The 22207-nt window shown below is 38.6% G+C and overlaps 1 protein-coding gene across 2 annotated transcripts in view; it reads right to left on the minus strand.

The window, feature by feature from the left end:
- grm4 (glutamate receptor, metabotropic 4) overlaps positions 1 to 22207 on the minus strand; it is a 185914-nt gene that overhangs the window by 17593 nt on the left and 146114 nt on the right. For both annotated transcript variants that reach the window (XM_057338126.1, XM_057338125.1), the window contains 3 exons: positions 11943 to 12143; positions 5572 to 5708; positions 4059 to 4994 (listed from right to left, as the gene is read on the minus strand). In XM_057338126.1, the coding sequence (XP_057194109.1) occupies positions 4059 to 4994; positions 5572 to 5708; positions 11943 to 12143 (1274 nt within the window). The remainder of the gene's footprint in view (positions 1 to 4058; positions 4995 to 5571; positions 5709 to 11942; positions 12144 to 22207) is intronic.

Below are 22207 nucleotides of genomic sequence, written 5' to 3' on the forward strand. Positions count from 1 at the left end.
CACCCTGCAGCCCTAGACTGGTTGCCCACTGGAGCTAAGCAGGGTTGAGCCTGTTCAGTACCTGGATGGGAGACCTGCTGGGTAAACTAGGTTGCTGCTGGAAGAGGTGTTAGTGAGGCAGGCAGGGGCTGCTCACCCTGTGGTCTGTGTGGGTCCTAATGCCCCTGATAGTGACGGGGACACTATACTGTCAATAAGCACCGTCCATCGGATGAGACGTTAAACCGAGGTCCTGACTCTCTGTGGTCATTTAAAATCCCAGGATGTCGTAAGAGTAGGGGTGTAACCCCGGCATCATGGCCAAATTCGCCTCTATACATCATGGCCTCCTAATCATCCCCATATGTACTAATTGGCTTCGTAACTCTGTCACTTCTCCACCAATAAGCTGGTGTGTGGTGGGTGTTCTGGCGCAATATGGCTGCCGTCTCATCATCCAGGTGGATGGTGCACATTGGTTTTGGTTAAGGGGATTCTCCCCCTTCCATGTAAAGTGCTTTGAGTGGCCAGAAAAGCGCTATATAAATGTAACAAATTATTATTATTATTTTCCATATTTTTTTTACAGTTTACTAAAAGTATACACTAAAAATAAATAAAACTACTAAAACTGAAATTAAATAATTTAAAGCAATATAAAAATTGTTAAAATCGAAAGCACAACAAAATTGCAAAAATTACAATGAAAACTAGAAATATAACAATAAAAGCCACTGTAAAAAAATCAACAAACCTCAATATAAATTAATAAAATAAAAATATTAACATTTATGAAAAGTAGGTCTTATGTTATTTTATAAAATATAACAAAAGGATAAAAACTACTGAAAATTACAATGAAAACTAGAAATTTAACAATAAGACCAGTGTAAAAAAACCTCAATAAACTAAAATAAATAAATAAAAAATGTAAATAAATATAGTGAACCAACAGTATAGTGTGTCTGCTTTCAAAGAGAGAAAAATATTTTACAATTTCAGAGGGGAAAACCTTTGCTCACAAGCTGCTCTTTTAGTTGACAGAGAGGCTGAAGTTCAATAACGTGAATTTCAAGGACGGCGACATTTAAGAGCGGTCAGGACCTCCCACTACCACAGCTGTCACATCACTGACACACACCTGTATGTAGTATATAAGAGATGTTGACCTCTTTTTGGTAGAGACGGTCATTAATCTGTCAACAACACAAAGGAGGAAAGCCTGCATGTGAACCCGAACGACATGATGGCGCCGTAATGATAGCTTCCAGTTTTGGAGGGCGGTGATGCATACAAATAGCAGTCCATGTACGCTGGAACCGGGAGGCTGAGATATGATCAAAGCTTCCTCCAAACCAGTGTATTTACAAGAGGCTTTCGATAATATTCACATTGAGAAAGAAGCTTTTGTGGAAATGCTTTCATTTACGCATTTGGCATATGCTTTTACTCAAAGGGACTTACAATGCATTCAAGCTATCAGTATACATGTGATCCCTGGGAATCGAACCCACACTTTTTGCGATGCTAATGCAATGCTCTTCCAATTGAGATACACATTGTGTTCCACTAAAAACAACACAGGGATGAGTAAATAACATACGACCGTATTCATTGAGAGCACTCAAAATATTAAGGCTGCCTAATTTGATTTATTATAATGCTTTGAATCTCTATGTATCACAATCCACACTCTCATTTTGGCTGGAGGAAAAATATCAAGCATCTCCTGTTGTGTCTGCTAACTACATTTGACTACTATATAGATAAAAAGATTTTCATCCATTCTGGGCTTTCTCGCAAATTTACCCAACAAAGCAAATCAAAAATCCATCCCGATTCTTTTGAAATGCAACAGCGATTCTTCTGGACCGCAATGAGACCTGCCTGCCAGAATAGCTCATTTAGAAAGCCTTTGGTTAAGCCACAATGCGATGACCTCCCGATTAATCATCTCACAGGCTGATCAAACTCCGTCAGGACCAGACCAGCTGCACACATTCAAATGATCCAAAAGCCTCCCAAGACATTCATTATTCACTTTGACATAAGATGACAAACAGCTGATGGAACCTGCATGCCGATGAGGTATCTGCGTGATGGGCGCGAGGCAGAGAGATAAGGTAAATCACAGGCCGGGAGGAAGTGAGGCATTTAATTGCTGGAAAAAGACATGGCAGCTCAGACTCGCCCGACTCATTGTGTCCGACGGCCTGGATGATTTTTCGCTACACTCTAAAAGTGACTATGTTAAAAAATACATTTTGTGTTCAGGTTAACAAAATGTGTTGTTCTGGGACAACACATTTTTGTGTTAAAAGTAGCACAAAATATACACAAATGATGACATGTGTTAAATAGCATAACACAAACAATGTGTTAATTTGTAGTTTTTGAGAGAGTGTATTCATTTTTCTTGAAAAGCATTGTTGTGCCCTGGCGGTGGTGGGAATCTGTGGCGTTATATTTCACCTAAAACTAATCGGCAAAAACTAGGGCTAATGATTAAAAAAATAAGACTTGAAAAGCATTTTTACGCACGCAGAGATGGAAAATTGACATATGATGTGCGCTTTATTTTCAGTATGCAACAAATTGCCAAAAACTAGGGTTGCATTTTAAAAACATTGCAACCAGAAGAGCATTGTTTGTTGTGAATGTGGCCGCAGGAAATTGTCGTATTATGTGCGCTTTATTTTTTAGCATGAAATAAACTGACCTAAACTAGGGCTGTGAATAAAACATGCAACTTGAACAGCGAATGTGGTCGAAAATTGTCATACAATTGTTGTACAGTGTGAAGAAAATTGGCATAAACTGGGGCTGTCGATTTCAAAAATACATTGCAACTTGAAAAGCTATATTTATTGCGCACGCGGTGGTGAGAAATGGTTGCGCGATGTGCGGAAATAATTGTCGGAAACTAGGGCTGTCAATAAAAAACAACGCAAAAAAGCGTTGTTTGTTACGCACATGCATATGGAAAATCATCGTACAACGTGCACTTTATTTTCAGTGTTAAGAAAACTAACAAAAACCAGCGCTGTCAATTTTGTGTAAAACGTTTGTTAAATATTTAAATGATATGCTAGTTAATTGAACAAACAGGACATATCTATCCTTGTTCGGAAAAGTTCCCGAATGAATGAACATGTTAAATTGACAGCCGTACCAAAAGCACTTCCTATGATGTACAAAGAATGCATCTGACATGTTTCGTGTGCGGAGTAAAAATAAAAAAGCAGATGGCTAGGGAAGAACCGAGAACAAAGACCATGTGATACGAGGATTCCTCCGATCGGCAGAATATATTTATTTGTTTCTTTGTGATTGGTGTAGGCAGAACATCATCTAGTGCAACGTGCAATTACCCAAGTCATCCGAATGAGTTATTCAACCTGGTTAAAAAAGCACAGCGGGAAACTGACTTTAAAGCAATAATGGCTCCCCACCAACAAGTACAACAATACTCAAATTGCTGAAATTGCGTGTTCAAGGCTTTGCTAAGGGAGACGCTAATTAAATAAAGCTCAAATTGAGAAAGGAGAAAGCCCTTATCTTAAGCCTGGGAAACAGAGGGTCTCTTGTTTTCTAATTTGAAACCAGCAATACAGTCGACGGAAAGGTAGACGCATACATAATTCAGGCCAAAAACCAAAGAGCGGTGCCTTTTTCATTCGTTTGGTATTTCGAGCGAGCTTGTCAATTGATTACATCATCTATAAAAAAGCTAACGCTCAATCTCTTTTCTATTTTCAAAGTCTCTTTTATCTCTCGGAGCACACCGCTGGATGGGAAAAAGAGAGAGCCTTTGTTTTCCCTGAAACGTACACCTCCTTTTCAATATTCTAGGCGAAACCACGTGAATACTTCTCAGCGCCACACCAGACATCATGATTCTCAATTTCTCTTTGAAATAAACTGTTTACCGCTCGGTTTGATCTGCAATCCAAATGAACACAGTCGATTTGCTCCTGCTGGTCTGTTGCCCGTGAAAGCGGGCCGCGGCGAACGGCATGTTTTGTAGGAACCCGTAAACGCCGTCATTACGCTCGAATCGAGCAGAAGAAACGTCTTACCTTTTCTGTCGACTGAGACGTCCCGAAGAAAATGGGGATGAAGGCGAGCCAAATGATGCACGTGGTGTACATGGTGAAGCCGATGGGCTTGGCCTCGTTGAAGGTCTCGGGCACCCCGCGCGTCTTGATGGCGTACACCGTGCACGTGACCATCAGCAGCATGCTGTATCCCAGAAGGCAGATGAGCGACAAGTCCGATATGTCGCACTTTAGAACTCCGCGGGACATCTCTGGATCCACCGTACGCTGGTCCTCGTAGTCAATGAGGGCTTGGGACGGGTCCACTGCGAACCAGATGCACACCCCCAGGAGCTGGACCGAGGTCAGGCTGAAGGTGATGGCCAGCTGCGAGGCCGGACTGATGAATCGCGGAGTGCTGATCGTCATTTTCCCCTGCTCGAAAATCCGATATATCCGGTTGGTTTTGGTGAGCAGCGCCGCGTAGCTGATGCTCATTCCCAGGCCGAGGAAAATCCGCCGCAGGGAACAAATCCCTACGTCAGGGGTGGAGATCATCAGGAACGTGGTCGCGTAACAAAGAAAGATGCCGGTGAGCAGGACGTAGCTGAGTTCCCGTCCCGACGCTTTGACGATTGGCGTGTCGTTGTAGCGGACGAAGGTGACCACCACGAAAAGAGTGGCTATGATGCCCAGGATGGCGATCAGGACGGGGATGACGGCCCATGGAGAGCTCCACTCCAGCTTCACGATGGGGATGGGCTGACAACCAGTGTGGTTTTTGTTGGGCCTCAAATCGAAGCGGCACATCTTGCAGTTGTACGTGTCGGCCTGGTACTGGTACCCGTCGCAGCGTTCGCAGTGCCAGCAGCAGGAAATGCCCTTCACTATCTTCTTGCGCCATCCTGGTTTGCACGGCGGACTGCATATGGATGTTGGCACCTGCTTCTCTCCACCCGGCCACTGCATTATTCTCGTCTGAAATGCACAAAACAACACTATTTAGTTTGGGGGTCACTCGACTAAGATGTTTTTTCATGATGAAATGTTTGAATCTTCTGATCTGAAGGCGCACAATTACATTTTTAAATTAGTATTGTAGGCAAAATATAATTTAGCCAACATTTTTATTTCTTCCATTACAAAAGTTCTGAATAATGAATAAGATCAATAACAGCTCAGAATGGATGTGAACTCATCGCAGGGTGAGACCTCAAGAAACCGCTTGATAACACGACAAGAAAACGTTTCTGCAAATTCAAGACCACTTCAAAGTCACTTTTGTCACAACATAATCCCTATAGGAGCATTTGTGTAACTCCATTAGACGAATTTATACTATAATCTACAAAAGAATAACAAAGAATAACCGAGTGACCTAAACTTTTAAACAATAGTGTCTAAAAACTCAACAAGTCTTTTTTTTATGTCCTAGACTCCTTGAATATTTTCTTTAGACTCTTGTATTGTCTATACAAGTCTATACTTCAATCGTCGATACAGTAAGAAGAACTCTTTACGTTCCTCGCTAAAAAAATACAAATGTCATTCTTACGTTTAGGTAAAGTTGGTCTGTCCAGTGGCCGATGATTTTATAGTCGGATGTTTTGTTCTTCATCTGATACTGGTAGATATCGTAGCGGCCCGGAGCATCTCCGTTCTCATTGAACTGCACTGGATTGCCGGCTATGCCTGAAGACGCAAGAAGAAATACGATTAAAGAGATGCAACAACAAATTTCACCCAAAATAAAAATTCTGTCATCATTTATTCACCCTCATGTGGATCAAAACCTGTGTGCGACTCTTTCTTCTGTGTAACATAAAAGAAGATATTTTGAGAAATGTCTCTGTTGTTTTGTGTCCATTTAATGGAAGTCAATGGCGTTCAGTGTTGTTTGGTTTCCAACGTTCTTCAAAATATCTACTTTTGTGTTTCGCAGACGAAAGAAAGTCGTACAGGTTTGGATGGACACGAGGGCGAGTAAATGATGAAAGAAACCTTCCTGTTTCCAAACCTTCACAGTAATAACCAAGTACTCGCATGTAAGCACATTCAGGTCAGTACGCAAAATCTGCAAACAATCCTCATCCGAGATTGATCGTGAGCTGTAAAACGCAATCTTTTGCTGCACTAAGAGCGCACAAGCAGTGTATTGAATACACCTTTGCATGCGGGCAAACTTGGTTTGTGAAATATATTGCTTCAGGGGTTATTTAATCCTCTATCTATTATACTGAATAGCAATGAGCTTTTTAATACAGCTTATTTGTAATATAACAAGCGCTGTATCCAGTCAAGAAAAAAAGCCCCTGATTTATCTAAGGAACAGAAAAGCCTGCATTAGAATAAAACGCACGACCATATTTATTTAGCTCCTCATACGCAGGCTGAAATTCCCTTCGCTGATATTTGACCTCAAGTACATCGAGCGCAATTTCTATTTGAGGCGGATGAGCCGGACAGGGTAACAATGCTGCAGCATCCCATGATGCATTTCAGATTAGTTGCCTCATTCTGTGGAAAACCCTGCTGTCTCAAGCACAAGGTTTTTTTGCGAAGTTATCTGTATTCCATGCGCCTGACCATGTCCAAGTAAATATCCTGAACCGTGTGTTGCCAAGTCTACCGAACAATAGCACAAGAAATCGTTTCTCCTTTACTCCCAACTAAAAACCAAAAACTAAATCTAAGGCCGATTATCGGCAATGGCTGATGAATATCCAGTTTGCTGCTTTGCTTTGGAAACTGAAAGAGGCTTATTTCAATAGATGATGACTCAACCGCTCTGGATTATGGAATTGTGTTTTTTTACAGCCACGCTTGATGCTTGCGCATCTCACCGTATAATGTGCAGAGAGATTCCGAGTACATCGAAGCAAAAATTATTCATCAATATATGAAATCAATTGTATTCCCAACGGTCGCGTCACTCAGTTCTTAAAGCTCTTGATGTCCCGCCAAACAGGAAGTGAGGGCGGGACATACTGAGTGGCTCCACCTCTTTAAAAACACCCAATAGGGTTTATGTTAACCACGGCCTGGAATCTGAGGAGAGGCTGAAATGCAGAATAATGTCATACAATAATTGATTTGTATTGGTGGAAGTGAGAGACTTTAGGTTTGAAATGCTTGCATCATATAAATAAATTATGTCAATGTTTTGGAGGTTAAAGCTAACATATTCATACTAAACCCGCAAATAAATAGTGATTTTATGTGGTTGATTTCATTTAAATGTGCGTATGCTTTATTTCACACATCTAGCAGGATTTACAGAAATAAACTTGTTTATGTAAATATAGCAAATCTGTTCTGTAAAAGTTTTCCTCACACTTACCATCATTAAAAACAACATTTATTTCATATTATTCGGGTATCATTTTAATCAACCAATTTGAACATATGATATGTTGAATAATATTAATTGAAATACTTTTCGTTATAATTATTAACCGAGACAAATACACAGCAAAACAATGCCACCAGAGACTATTGTTGTGCTTTTTGTTTATCATTCAGCGTAGGGCTCGCCTGTGAAGAGTGATGCTAGCAAACAGTGAACTGTCCCCAGACATATATCCTTATTAGAGCCGTGAGTGTACTCCACTGCATCAAAGGCTTTGGAGTTTTCTTCTGAAGTTCATTTGATGAGACATTCTGTTGGATTTCATACAATGGGATCAGGGGGGAACGCAAGGCAGACCTCCACCTCCAGAGAGACGGCTTACCACACAGCCTCTACATCCTTCTCCTGCCATAATATTCACGGGAAAGACACGCGCTTACAGCATTGCAATAAGAATCTTTTCGTCCTGTATAAGCTATTAAAACACACACTATAGTTAAATAAAAGCATTGCTTGCATTTTCTTCATAAAATGTAAAAATGCAATGCTTACAGGGATAGTGACCAAAAAATGAAAATTCTGCCATCATTTACTCACCCTCGTGTCATTTCAAACCTGTACGACTTTCTTTCTTCTGCAGAACACAAAAGAAGATATTTTGAAGAATGTTGGTAACCAAACAACATTGTACTCCATTGACTTCCATCTTATGGACACAAAACCACTGAGACATTTCTCTAAATATCTTCTTTTGTGTTCCACTGAGAAAAAGAAAGGTTTTGTATGACATGAGGATGAATAAATGATGACTGCATTTTTATTTTTGGGTGATCTATCCTTTTGACAATCCAGCAGTTTGTGCATTAAAATGTCTGACACTTACATTGTCACATATTTTAGAGTTATATGTGTAGGATTAGTGTAGTAGATAATGTTTCATGATGACTTTTTAATACATGTAATTATACCGTGTAACCAAGCTAACTGTAGATGCGGGGGACGGAAATGCCATTTTAAAACAGACTGACCCTTTACTTTTCAATTACAGATCCATTAAATTCAGCCAAACATATTAGGGGCGATGCACATTTCTCTTCTAAAACCGCGCGGTAAACGCGAGCCGCGTCACTTTCTCTAGTCAAATGACCAGCGGTGCACGCGCGGCACTCTGAAAACTTGAACTTTTTCCACCTCGATGCGATAGAAAAATGTGCGCGCCTGCTGCGTGCCTACACTTAAAATAACGAACTTGCGCGCTCAAAAGACGCGAAATGTGAATCGCCCCTTAATGTGCAATTCACACGTTTAGTTCCACAAGTAAAAGCGTAAATTCATCTTCATTACAACATGAAAGTTTTCTGTACGTATACCACTTGCCCGTATTGCAGAACGCATCGGTGCAGATGTAATTGACGTTTAAACAGAATACGTGTTAGCGGTTTGAGCTTCGGGAAGCACAGCCGGCAGTTTAAAGGCCATCAGACGCTGTAGGCTTACAAAGCAGAAAGCACTCTGGACAAGTGTGATAGCCACAGACGGAGAAGTGATGGGTCGGCCAGCTATTGAAGTCTCTAACTAACCTCACTCCAACTCTCATCAAAAAGGAAGACCGGGGTTACGGCGAGGGGAGGTTGTTTTTCGCAAGATTTGCGACCCGCTGCGGGTAGCCGAAGCTGTTTGAAAGCCGTGGCTCTCAACACAGCCTGTGGTTATGTAGCAGAGCAGAACACTGATAGTAAATCACTGGCAGACCGTGGATCACAGCTCATCTGCTGCTAATGTCTGCCATCGCCACTTCTCAACTGGCGCGTGTGTGATGCAAACTGATTGCATTTTGAATACCATTATGATTATCAAAACATCCCTTCTTTTGATGGAGTAACGGTGGTGCTCTGTACTAGAAAAGAATAGGGTGGATTTGCAGTAAACAGGCTTTTTGGTGTAAAGCGATACTTGGCAGATTGGTATATAATGATGCAAGAGTCTAGGACTTGAGGGTAAGATGTGCACGTGCTATTGAAGTCTAAAATACTATCATGACATGCAATATAGTATAAAATCCGAGACTACCGCGAATATGCTGTTTTTTGGCTACTTTCCCCCCCAAAACAAATGGTGCTATCAGCATAAAAACTGAGCTGTAATTAAACAATAACCTATTTACATAATTGTTTTTAAATCATCTTGTATTCATAGAATTTAGTTTCTTTCTTCAAATGAGAAACTACACACTTAAAAATAAAGGCTCCCTAATATGTTGTTTGTCAGCTGTATGGTTCCATAAAGAACCTTAACATCAACAGAACCCTTTAGATGCACGAATGGGTCTTTGTAGTGGAAAAGGTTCTCTAGACAATAGAAATGTAATAAATAAATAAAATAAACAATTGTCCGAAGAACAATGTTTAGCATTGCTGTGCCTTTATTTTTAAAGTGATAGTTCACCCAAAAATACAAATTCTGTCATCATTTACTCACCCTTTTGTCATTTCAAACCTGTATGACTTTCATTCTTCTGCAGAACACAAAAGAAGATATTTTGAAAAAGGTTGTTAACTGGACCCCATTCACTTCCATTGGGTTTTGGGTCCATACAATAGAAGCGAATGGGGTCCAGTGCTGTTCGGTTACCCACTTTCTTCAAAATATCTTCTTTTGTGCTCTGCAGAAGAAAGTCATAAAAGTTTGAAATGACAAGAGGGCAAGTAAATGATGACACAATTGTCTTTTTTGGGTGAACCATCACTTTAAGAGTTTATGCATTCAAACAAATCTAAAATCTAAAAATCTAAAATCTAAAATCTAAAAATCTAAATCTAAATCTAAATTACGCCACATTTTGACCAGCAACACTATCGCATACTGTGACAGTGCGTACTGAATTTAAATAAGTACCTACCTACCGGCCGTTAAAACAGTACGTTCTTTATAGTATGAATGAATGCATTTCGGACATACTGCGTCCACCATGTTTTATGGTCATGTGACCCGTATGCTCTTTGACCTATGACGTTTTAACATCAACCTATACGTGAGCGTTTTAAAAACATAACGAGAAATTCATTTATTGGCACTTACATTAAAAACAGAAGTCCGCCTTAACGTTTTCCGCTATATTTATTTGATTTACTTTTGAAATGTGACCGTTGCTCAGCTGCCGTGGCATCATGGGATCAAAAAGTGTCCATGCGATCCACACTCACGAATCTCGGCGGAAGTAGTACACCATCCGGGTATTTCTCGCCTACTGTTTTTTGCATACTGAGGTTTCGAACATACTACTCATGACTCATACTCATACTCACTACTTACTAGTAGGCGATTTCGAACGCAGCATATATGATAAAGGAATGTTTGCACATTGTAAAAACATAACCTTGAAATTACAAATCATGTAACAATTTTATATAAAATAACAAATACTAATGTACATAAAATATAAATAATATAAAATGTGTAATGTGTAACAATTTAACAGTTCAAAATCGAAGAAATAAACATTAGCTGACCTTTTCCATAAAATGATGCTGCAACAAAAAAATCCCCTTTAAGGATTATGCAAAAAGCTGATTCTACTTTAAGTATAAAAATGAAAATTCTGTGAAATTAATATGTGAAGTAGTTAACCTCTAATCGTAGGTTAAAGTAGTTGTTTTAAACAGAAATGGTGATATGAAAGCACACGTTACGGATTGCAGCGTTGCCCATAGCCAAATCCTAACCAACCTAGACAATTCCCATGACAGTGTGGAATATGTGGAATTCAGCTCTTAAAATAATTCACAAAACACCAGTTTTTAAACCGGTCCCCTATGACTCCCATTAAATGCTTTACATTGAGAACAAACATTCGCCAGCTGCTGTAACCAGCGGGCTCTTCATTCATTCAAACAGACCTGTATGCTTACTGCTGGCAAAAACATGTCACTTAAGTTTGGCTAAGTTGAGTCAGAACAGTAGAAAATCATTCGGTCAAATAGCACACAGACTTGTGTGACGGATTCATTTACCTAAAAAAAAATATTCCTAAAAGTCACATTTCATTAGGCTCTTAAACTGGAGAACAGAGGACCACATCATCTTCAGCCTCTGAGTAAATGTGAATACTCGCTAAATTAATTAGTCATACTTCCATTGATAGTCCACGAAGAACATGTCCGAAGGGTGTTATGAGCCCAATGCAAACTGCTTTAATTAACACGTACACGACTCGGGAGGAACCTTGGCTTAAGTGCGCTAAGAACACATGGAAATACTTTTCCGGGGACTGGGCGGCCGCTCCTCCGGGCTTCTTGTTGTTTCTCCTAACTCTAATCCCTTCCTGCAGCTAATCTTCGCCAAAACCCTTCGCCGACGATTTACGGCCAGGGGAGGCCGTGAAAATGGATTTTGGTGGCCTATGGAGAGGCATGTTTGTAAATTGTTATGTGGTAACGATGAAAGCTAAATTCATCGTCGGAGAGCTAATTATGCAAAAATACCCTTTCTTAAGCACCCATAAACAGCTGCTCGCTGTGTGCCGGTAGCTCTGTCACAGGACAAACTGAAAGCTGTAAATCAGGCGCTAAGCGGTTTACCTGCTATCTTGACGTTGCGGATGTACTTCAGCAGAAGGGCTCCGTCGACGGGGTCCATTTTCGAGCACAGTCCAACCTTGCCGGTACAGAGGTCTTTGTGCATGTTGTGGAGGGCGTGGGCCATGGCGTACACGGCGTCGATCACGAACATCACTTTGCCCTCCTGCTCGTACGACGAATCTTTCCCGATCCTCTCTTGATCTGAAAGACAAAAAAGTGCATGACAGTCAAATTAATTCTAGTATTTTTTATTGAACTGCAACACGAACATCAGTGTCTGTTCCAATTGCGGCGGTGCTAGTGACGAACCAATCAGCTTTGAGCTTAAGGCAAAACTTCAGCAATTGTGAAATGAGCAAGACATTTCTTTCCATCCCGTTTTCATAAAAATAACGAAAATCTCTCTGTTCGGGCTCCGTGTAAAACTGAGAATAAAATAAAAGATGATTTAAATTAGTAGGCCACAGAGCGCATAATGAGTTGTTCTGTGAAATACACAATCAATAAAATGCAAAGGAAAATAATAAACATTTTGCAGAGAGGTAAAGTGGCTTGAGTATGATAAAGCAAGGCAATGCACCGATGTTACATCATTGATCACCAAAATAGCTACAATCCTACCTGGAAAGGCAATAATAGTGATTTATACGTCAAACGTGCACCAAGCGCGGTGCCTGTTGACGATGAAATGTTCGCGGTAGGTGTAATGACAGTTCAATATTTAATGTAAACAAATCATTTCAAGAGTTCCTGCCCCCAGGCTGCGTTTAACCTCTGAGTCGAACACAAATGAGGTTTACCCAGATAAAATATGTTCGATTTAAGTGTCTTATTGAATTTAATTGGAGCGAAATTGAGCAAAACAGCTGTTTGGGGGGCAGAGAAGCATCTCTGTAATTTACTGACTGAGAAGACTGTTCAGAGTTGAGTACTTCTCGACTGCCGCCTCGTGACCCAGAAATCACAGCAGGTGTATTCTGATAGCGCTAAAACATTACTAAATGAAATGAATAAAGAGGAACTAAACATATAAACATGCATTACAAAAAGAAAAATGTCTAAAGTCAAAAATCCATCAACCAAAACTATCCAATGTACAAATAAATACAACCCAACTGAAATAATTATGGCTTCACAAAAATACAAATGGTTTGTGCTGACCACAGTGTGTTTTATACTGACTGCTAAAAAAGCAATGCAAGTATTTATTTTCATCATTTATGCATACTTTTCATGCATGCCAAAGCAATGCATATAGCAGCTATACATTTTAACAGTAGATGTATTCGCTCTGCTAACGCGATGTTTTACCAGTTTTGGGGCCTATGCATTTACGAGCAATTTTGTAACTTTTCTATGATGACCTGTGGTTAAAAAAAAGTAGCTGGTACTGTGTTTTGTTGGCACAAGATGCCCATGTGAAATCTGGGTCCTGAAGCAAAACCACTTCATCAAGATAACATACAGCGGCGTGACAGTTTCATTGAGAGTAATGCACTTCATTTACACATCAATTTAATTACTGAAGCTTGCCAGCGAACACACGAGCGGTGCAGCATGCATTACAGAAATGTTTTGTTTCAACTGCTTGATAGTCAAGAAGAGGAACCAGCCAAAAGGAAATCAAGAAAAAACGGAATGAAAAGTAGACGTTCTGTCAAACAGATTAATGCAGATCATGAAGAACAAATGGCATTATTCCACACAAAAAGCAATTTCCTGAACACTGACTAAACTTTTAAATTGGCTGCCGAGGATGTAAATCAGACAAACACTAGTAGCGTAAATTGTCAGGTACCTGCTGTAAAATCTGTCTCGGTTTAAGATATGCATGGTGGGATATTCAATTAAGTTAAGATTTCTAGTCACACATTATGCATGAACCTCACTTTCCTCTTCTCTTGAGTTTGGCACGGTTTTAAAATGCCTTGCTTCAGTTGGATGTCATCTTAAAATCCAAACTTTCCAGAAACATGACTCTAGCATTTTTGTTTTAAATATTTAATAAGTATGCTTAGAACGTTGTTGTGACAACGTAAAAATGCACATTTCTGTGAGATGACAGATTGCGGGAAGTTCATTTTTTGTCAGCAGCTTGGTGCGCCAACTGTGCCAGATGTGGCTTGGGTCATGAATATGAATTAGGCATAGTGTACAGCTCTTACTGGATTCTGATTGGTTGATCCAATCAGATGAAACTTAAAAAGTAACAATAATAATGGTACAAGGCACAAATTGCATACAATACAAATATTAGCACAGAAATACAATGCAGAGTGCAAAATAATAAAAAAATATATTAAAAAAATAAAGGCAATAAAATATACCAAATAGAATAAAAACATTAAATATAAATAAGCATATAAATACAAATAAAAAAAATAAAAAAAATCTAAAAACAAAATGTAGCCTATAAAAAATATAGCCAATGCAAAATTATAGTGCAAAATTAAAATGACGCATATTAAAAAATGCTAACAAATAAGTAATGAATACAGTGCAGAGTGCAAAATAAAAATAAAAAATAAAAAATTATATAAATAAAATACAATTTAGCCAATAAGTTCAAATAAAGCCAATAAAATATAATAACAAAATAAAATAAATATAAATATAGTGCAGAGTACTAACATAAAGCCCGTAAAATAAAATAAAATAAAGCCAATAAAACAAAAAATAGCAAATACAATAACATCTGTGTACATTCAGGCAGCCCACCTCCGAAGCAACTGGTTGGCAAAATCTTATGTTTTCTTTTCAAGTCATTGCTTTCTAAAACCAGATATAATGTTTTGGTCCAGCCAAACAAATCTCAAATATGGAGTACTGGAGGAATATAATTATTAGTAAACAATAGGTGATCCGTTTTAGTTTAATACATTGGTATGCCCTGGTTACATGTGCAATGCACTCAAATAAGAAGAATATATTAAAAATGATCAAATCTGTAAAATATGCCACGAGTTGCCATCTCACATGTTCAGCTATTCAGGCGTCACGTCTTGCTCTTCATGCCATGGATAAATGAGGGTCTGCTAACATATGAGGGTAGAATAATAGACAGGGAGACAGCAAGCAAGATTAATTATCTCTCAGCGCTCATATAATCATGTCAGACAGCTGTATATTCATTAGAGATGCAGTTGCTCAGCTTGGGTTATTTTGTAAGGTCTTAATTGCAAAGGAGCCGTTTCAATTATGACCCTGCCAGAACAAACCGGCGAGATAGCTGTCAGATGTCAGGTTGGCAGATTGCAGGGTACACTTTTCAGAATAAAGCCTGTGCAGTTGTCATCTGGCATTATTTCCTAGCATTTACAATAGTTCTACAGTAATAACTTTCCTCAAATCGGGTACAAAACAGGTCACGAAAGTCTTCGAGAAGTATGTTTTTGTTCTACTTAGGTCACGAGAAGTTACTTTTAGTGAATGTTGCTTTGAATACATTTTGAAACCCTAATTTCTTAAATTGTTGATAGCAATAAACAATAAAAACAACAATATACAAAACTAATATAAATATGAAATAAATTAATGTTTTTCTCCATTTTCACGCCATTGGAGTTTTGGTATGTACGGACTGCTCACTGGAGGACTGCTGATGTATATTAAAACATTTACTTTCTTAATATCTTTTTGAATACAGCAGTTTGATTACTATTCCATGGACAATCAATTATATTTAGTGTAAAGTCAACATCCTATATTATTCTACATCTTCCCTGTTTTTATATCTAATTTTCTTTCTTCTTATACGGTATACACATTTTCCACCATTTTTCGACCCTTTTTTTGCTTAAATCTGAAAATGTTGGGTTTTTTCGACCCATGTGTAAAAATGAATATTGTCCAGGTTTATTTAAACAGTTGGGTTTGTCCATATTTTACCCAACCATGCATTCACTGTAAAACAAATTGCGGCCTTGAATTTTTAAGTATAATATTATTTTCTTTAGAAGTCATTTTTAACCTAATATTTTAAATCTTGAACAGTGGTCAGCTGCTGTAATTTATCAAAATAAATTATGCAATTTCTTAAAAACTTCTTAAAATGAAATGAAATTTAGCCAATAAAATTTAGAAAAAAACAAATAGCAAAAGGGGAAAGTGCAAAATTAAAGAAACGATTAAATAAAAAAAGAACATTTAGCCTATAAAATAAAATATAGCAAATAAAATAAAATATGAAAATAAATATCAGTATATAAATACAGTGCAGAGTGCAAGAATAAAATAAAATATGAAATATAAAAAAAAACATTTATCGTAAAAAAAACAAATAAAATAAAATAATAAGATACAAATTAGTGTAAAAATACAGTGCAGAGTGCAAAAATAAATATTACATGAAAATTACAGTTATAGCATAACTGCATAGACCCATGTTGACATTTAAAGCTGCTTTGTAACAATGTAAAATTGTGAAATTCATTTGAATTTAATACAATAATGGCATTGAATATCTTTAACTGATGAATCTTGCCCTTTTTTTTACAAATAAAGCATCAAACTGCATCCTATTTACAACAAGTACCAAAACCTACAACAGAAATTGTCCCCATTCAGGTTAATGTTGGTTCTGTTACTGCTTCAAATTTCAAAAGGCTCGCTCATTCAATACCATTCGCTGGTTTGTCCAAGATGTACCATTCCCTTCCTACATGCAAAACCCTTTTCTTATCTTAACAAAGCTGCTGCAAAAAGCAGTTGTAACCAAAGGAATGTCAGTTCAATTCTTCTAAGGTTTTTAATCACCGGCTCTTCAGCCCTGCCTTAAACTGAAAACCAAACGCAATTTAACATCCCTGAAAGACCCGCGTGCCTTAAAACCCCTAAATTAAAGAGGCAGGTTATGCTTGTGTAATTGTTTGCCACCGGGGAAAAAACAGGCCGAGTTCCGTCGTGGGAGAAAAAAGCCATTGTGATGCTCCGGGAACGGGGGAGGCGGGTCGGCCCACACGCTTCTTGATGCTGTGCATACTGAAACACACACAAACGCCTTAGCAGATGAACACACGCGCAACTGTGTCATCCATGCACACAAAATCCTACAGATCCGACAAACTCCTCATCGCAGAGTCTGGGCACATCCTCACACGCCACACTGCCGGGCCGAGGGATGCTTTTCAATTAAGAGAGGCATCTCTGAGATGTTGTCTAGGACAAGGTGGAACGAGATGAAGGCCGTGATGAAGCGGCACGCTCGTAACCCGCAGACCCCTTCGCCGCCGTGGGCCGCAAAGACTTTAAACGTCCCGTTCAGCGGAATGCTGCTCGCCCTACGAGTAATAGCTCCGACTTCCCATATTTGCCAGAAAAACCCCAGAGCCTTTTGTCTCACTTAAGTCTCTTGTTTGTGGTTTCGGACGAGTGATTTTCCCCTCGAAAGGTTTTGTGGAAGCTGTGCTGCACCCTTAACCTCGACAACAACAAAAAACCTTTGATACAAAGCGGCTGTGATTCGCGCATAATGCCGGTCAGCGTGTGCGCTACTAATGGAGCGGCAGTTTCTGAATGCACTTTTGCACTTACTGTATAAAAGCAATCCATTAAGTTCCGGCAAAGGAATTAAAATATTCAGTACGGAGATAGATGTTATAATTGATTCAAAGGACAGAGTAAAGCGCTTTGGAAGTCGCATACATTAGTCTTGGATCTCGGACCTAGAAATCCCTCCAGCAATCAAAGAAAGAGCAATTATTTCTGTTCTTTTAGAAATCATTCAGGTAATAATGTTTGGAAGGCTTCAGGCTTTTTGTCTGAGGTCCAGACTATCGAGATGTAGCAGTCTTTAATGAGCCGACTAACGAACAATACATCACAAGCTGAAAAATACATTTTTTAAAGTCTGGTTAAATGTTTGTCTTGGTTAGTAAGCAGTCATTTAGCACAGGAATTTACTTTCGATATCGAGCAGCCACACGACACAAAATTAAAGGATTAGTTCACCCAAACATCACAGTTTTCTTTTAAAATATCTGTCACTTTATACATGTCCCACAATGTTGAAGCTCCCAAAATCCATCATTACATTCATTCAACTGACTCCAGTGAATAAATGAAGGTATCTGTGGGGAAAACCATTCATATTTTGAACTTATTTAGCGAACTGAAACCAAAACAACCGCTGAATTCAAATATAGTGACGCGTTAGCCTTAAAGGCAGGGTGGGTGATCCTGATTTTTTGTCACGTTGGTTGGTAATCTCTTTACATCCTGATAGCAATCAAGAAGTATAGTGGTCAAATAATATTTTTATAATTATATATCGTCTGTGAAAGGCGTAGGACAAAAAAAACATTCGCCCAATCAAAACGTTCTGGCCGAACGCTGTGACTGGTTATGTGTACATTTTCAGCCAACGTATTTTGCATACCGCTGCGCGCCCTGTTCACGCAGACATCATACGTCATCAGCGCGCTCATGTCCCCTGTGTCAATGTAGGGAGAATGGCGGACAATCAGCAACAATCAAACTTTCCTGTACCGACAACAAGTAAATCTAAAACGAAAGTCAGTTTTTGAAAAAGCAGTGACGAAAAAACGTCTGGATCATGAAAGAGGAAAAACTTGAATTAAGATCAGTTCATCTTTTACACGATGGAGAGAGCTCCGGCAGGCAAAGGGTCTGAAAGACGATACCATGGTTGCTCTCTTTCTTTTGGACAGGTATGTACATGCTTCGAGAAGAATTTAATGGATTTAGTTTGTAATTCGTTACGTGGATTTACGAAATACATTCATGTGTTTGGAGGGGGCGTGGCTTTGGACGGCGAATCGCATAGAGGGTGGGATTATAATTTCAGTGCTAGCAGGCTAAACCACCCCACCTTTAAATCTCATAAAACAGACTGGAAACAATGAGTTATCAAATATGTTGCCATATTTATTTATATTTAGTTGCCTTTGGATTATAAAGTTTTGAGATATTGAGCTTTAAAGTTTTTGTATTTTGTTTGTAGATAAAACCTTCACGTTTTCTTAAAAAAAGTCCCAAATATACACAACGCAAAGAAAAAAAACCCATCACAAAGTAAATAAATTGTCACAGAATAATAATGTGAATAACAAAATTTTGACACAAATGTCAGATATTCCAAGGTGGCGATTTGTGCATTACAAGTCAAATGTTTGGATCTTCTTAAAATCTTAAAAACCTTTTAATCTCAAGGTATGCTTAAATGTCTGAAATGACTTTTGTAGATAAAAAATGTAACTGTGCCAACATATCAATTTCTTTTATTAGAAAACAAAAACTTTATTTAAAAATATTTTAGAAATAATGACTAAAGAAACAAAGTGAGTAAAATATGAGAGAACAGCACTGTTCACGATGAATCGCGATTAATCGTATCCGGAATAGAAGTTTGTGTTTACATTGTGTTTACAGGTTCTATCTGACATCTGTGCATATTTATTTGGCATTTATAAACACATACACGTATATATTTAGGAAATATTTGCATGTATCTATAATTCTTTATAAACATTTATTCATTTTTATATTTTTCTTAAGTTATATACATGTATGTGTTTTTAAATACAAAATTAGTATGCGCAGTGCACAGACATATATTATGTAAACACAAACTTTGATTTTGGATGCGATTAATCGTTTAAAAGCCCTGCGAGAGAATTTTGATTTAAACAAGTATGTCCTAAGAAAACATTCAACTGACTTTAACAGCAAATATGGAAGCAAACAGAAGAGCACACATATTTATTTTGCAAACTAACTAACCCAGAAAATGATGTGATGATTTATAGATCATTCCAATCTTTTAGTTACAGTCTTCAACTGTGACGCTACATCACCACAAAAACTTCTGTTTGGAAGAGATGGCGTCAATAGATGAAATCTGCATCACCTTTGCATTTCTCAGATGTCTCTTCCAGATAAAAGACCGGTCCTGCTTTTTGATCAAAGCTCCCGTGCAAAACATTTAAGACGTGTGACGTCTCCTCCGCTCATCCTCCCAGAGCAACACGAGCCTGAGGGTTTCACAGGGAACCCAAGTTTCTCTTTCAACGCCTGGCACTTAAAATCCTAAGAATCGCCTTCGGGGACATCCTTCCATACTGTATCTCTTTAAACACAAACCAGACAAAGACGGCATGTGCGCTCATCACAGTTTCTGCAACTGAGATATATAGTGTATGTTTAACAGCGATGGCATACTGTATTTCAGTTTGTGAAAATGATCTTTTAATCTACTCGCAGGCTTGGTGCTGACTTTTCGATCTGTGTCTTTAAAATTTGGCAAAGAGAAAGATCACGGATCAAACTAAACCGTTTTAGCAATGGGGTACAGTATTCCACTTTCCCTAAAATGTAGTCCTTTTGAAAATAGTAAAGAGGCGTTTTGTGTAGAATCAACCGGGGAATAGGATAATAAACATTTATCGGCAGGAAAACAGAATTTTACGTTCGAAGGGTTGGAAACAACATCGTGCCTGTGCAATCTCTGAAATCGTTTTTATGGATTTATGGATGGATTTTATGGATGGATTTTACTTTAATATGGATTACCATTTATATAACCATAGTTTTACTACTACAGTAAGTACTATGGTAAAACCATGTTTAATTTGTGGTTAACATGATTTAACTATACAGTAGTTACGCTTTTGCAGTAAAACCAAGGCTATTTTCATTAGGGCTGCATGCTTTTTATGTCTGACTTAATATACTTTTGAATAGACAGAATTTATAATCAATTTGAATAATTTCTTGCGTACTACTGCCAGTCACCGACACAGCTTCACGAGATAAACTTGAAGTGGACCAGACATCATGCTGATGGTATGAATCGTGGCTCCGGTAAACTACACGAGAGAGCAGTAAAGTCATGCAGCTACTGCAAACAGTTGTCAACAAGCTAAACGTGGTCCTCCCATCCACCGATATCACATCGATCCATCTTGACATGTGCAATCCATAATCACAAGCCACTCGCCGCGTGGAGCATTTCCTGCATGCGCAACCCTGATAAAAGCAAAGCAGAGAAAAAGAGAGCGAGAGATAGAGAATGAGAAAGAGGCAGAGAGGAGGAGAGACCGGGAGAGCTGAATGCCGAGATATCCAGCCTTTAATCCGACAGTAACCACAGGGCTTTTGTGAGGGCTGGAAAATCACAGCATTGATGTAGCTCTCTCTCCTATCTGTGGCTGCCGGATCTTCGATAAGAGCGGGGGTCAACTCAGTCTTCTCATTTAAGCCGTGCGTTCTGGCTGTTTAACATGCAACACTATATCTTCCTGGACTCATTAGCCTACGGTGTATGATTTCAAGCCACCGTGTGAAAATGTAATGCAGTGCGCTTGTGAATGCTGGTAGCATCGTGCTAATAAGCATGTTGGCACAATGTAAAACTGAATGGTAATAATGATCAAAAATGAGCTTGTTATAAAAATCAGCCTCGGTTGAAAACAGTGATAAGCAAAGCTCTTATGATTTACAGCGTGTTGACTGAAAAAAGATTTAATTGCTGTAAAAAGAAATATTGTTTAAAGACTATTGTAGTCGGACCGCGGGGGGTCCAGTGGACTGTGCGGGCGACCCGAGTTTGAATCTGGGCTTGTGGTTCTTTCCAAAATATTGTACTTATTTATTAAACGTATTTATGCAGGAATAAACAAGACGTTTAAGTAAAATTGATTTTTTTAAGTGAAAAGCCTCAATATGTAACATTTTCGGGGTTAAAAATAAACAAAAAACAAAGTAAAAAATAGGTAAAAAAATCAAGTAATAAATAATATACATTTTTAAATGAAAAAGCAAGAACATAAACCCGTTCCCCGATTCATAACGGTAAGCTTATAAATCATAATTATGATTTATAAGTTGAGCTATTTGGTACGATTAAGTAGAAAATGCCATTTGACATCAAGTAACCTGCAAGTTTGTGTTTCAAACCAATAAGGGGATTGAGAGGCAAAAATGAACACCATGTCTACACCAAATGCGAATTACGCGACGCGACACGACACAAACCCATGGAGAACAAGGCGTTTGTCGTATTGCGTTGCATCCAGTGTGGAGTTTTATTGTCTTTCTTCGCCTCACATTGCACCGCATTGCATCCGGTGTAAACAGGGTGTCGCTATTAATAATTATAATACAGTGTTTTACATTTTAAATTGAAATTAAAAAGTAAAAACTGCATTATTGTTGCAAAAACAGCAACTATATACCAATCTATGTTTGAGAGAGGCGAGAGTCAAGCACAATGTTACATAGAGGTAGGCGGTCACTGCTAAGCTCTC

This window comes from Triplophysa rosa, linkage group LG7 (genome assembly GCF_024868665.1).
Source record: "Triplophysa rosa linkage group LG7, Trosa_1v2, whole genome shotgun sequence".
NCBI classification, from domain to species: Eukaryota; Metazoa; Chordata; class Actinopteri; order Cypriniformes; family Nemacheilidae; genus Triplophysa; species Triplophysa rosa.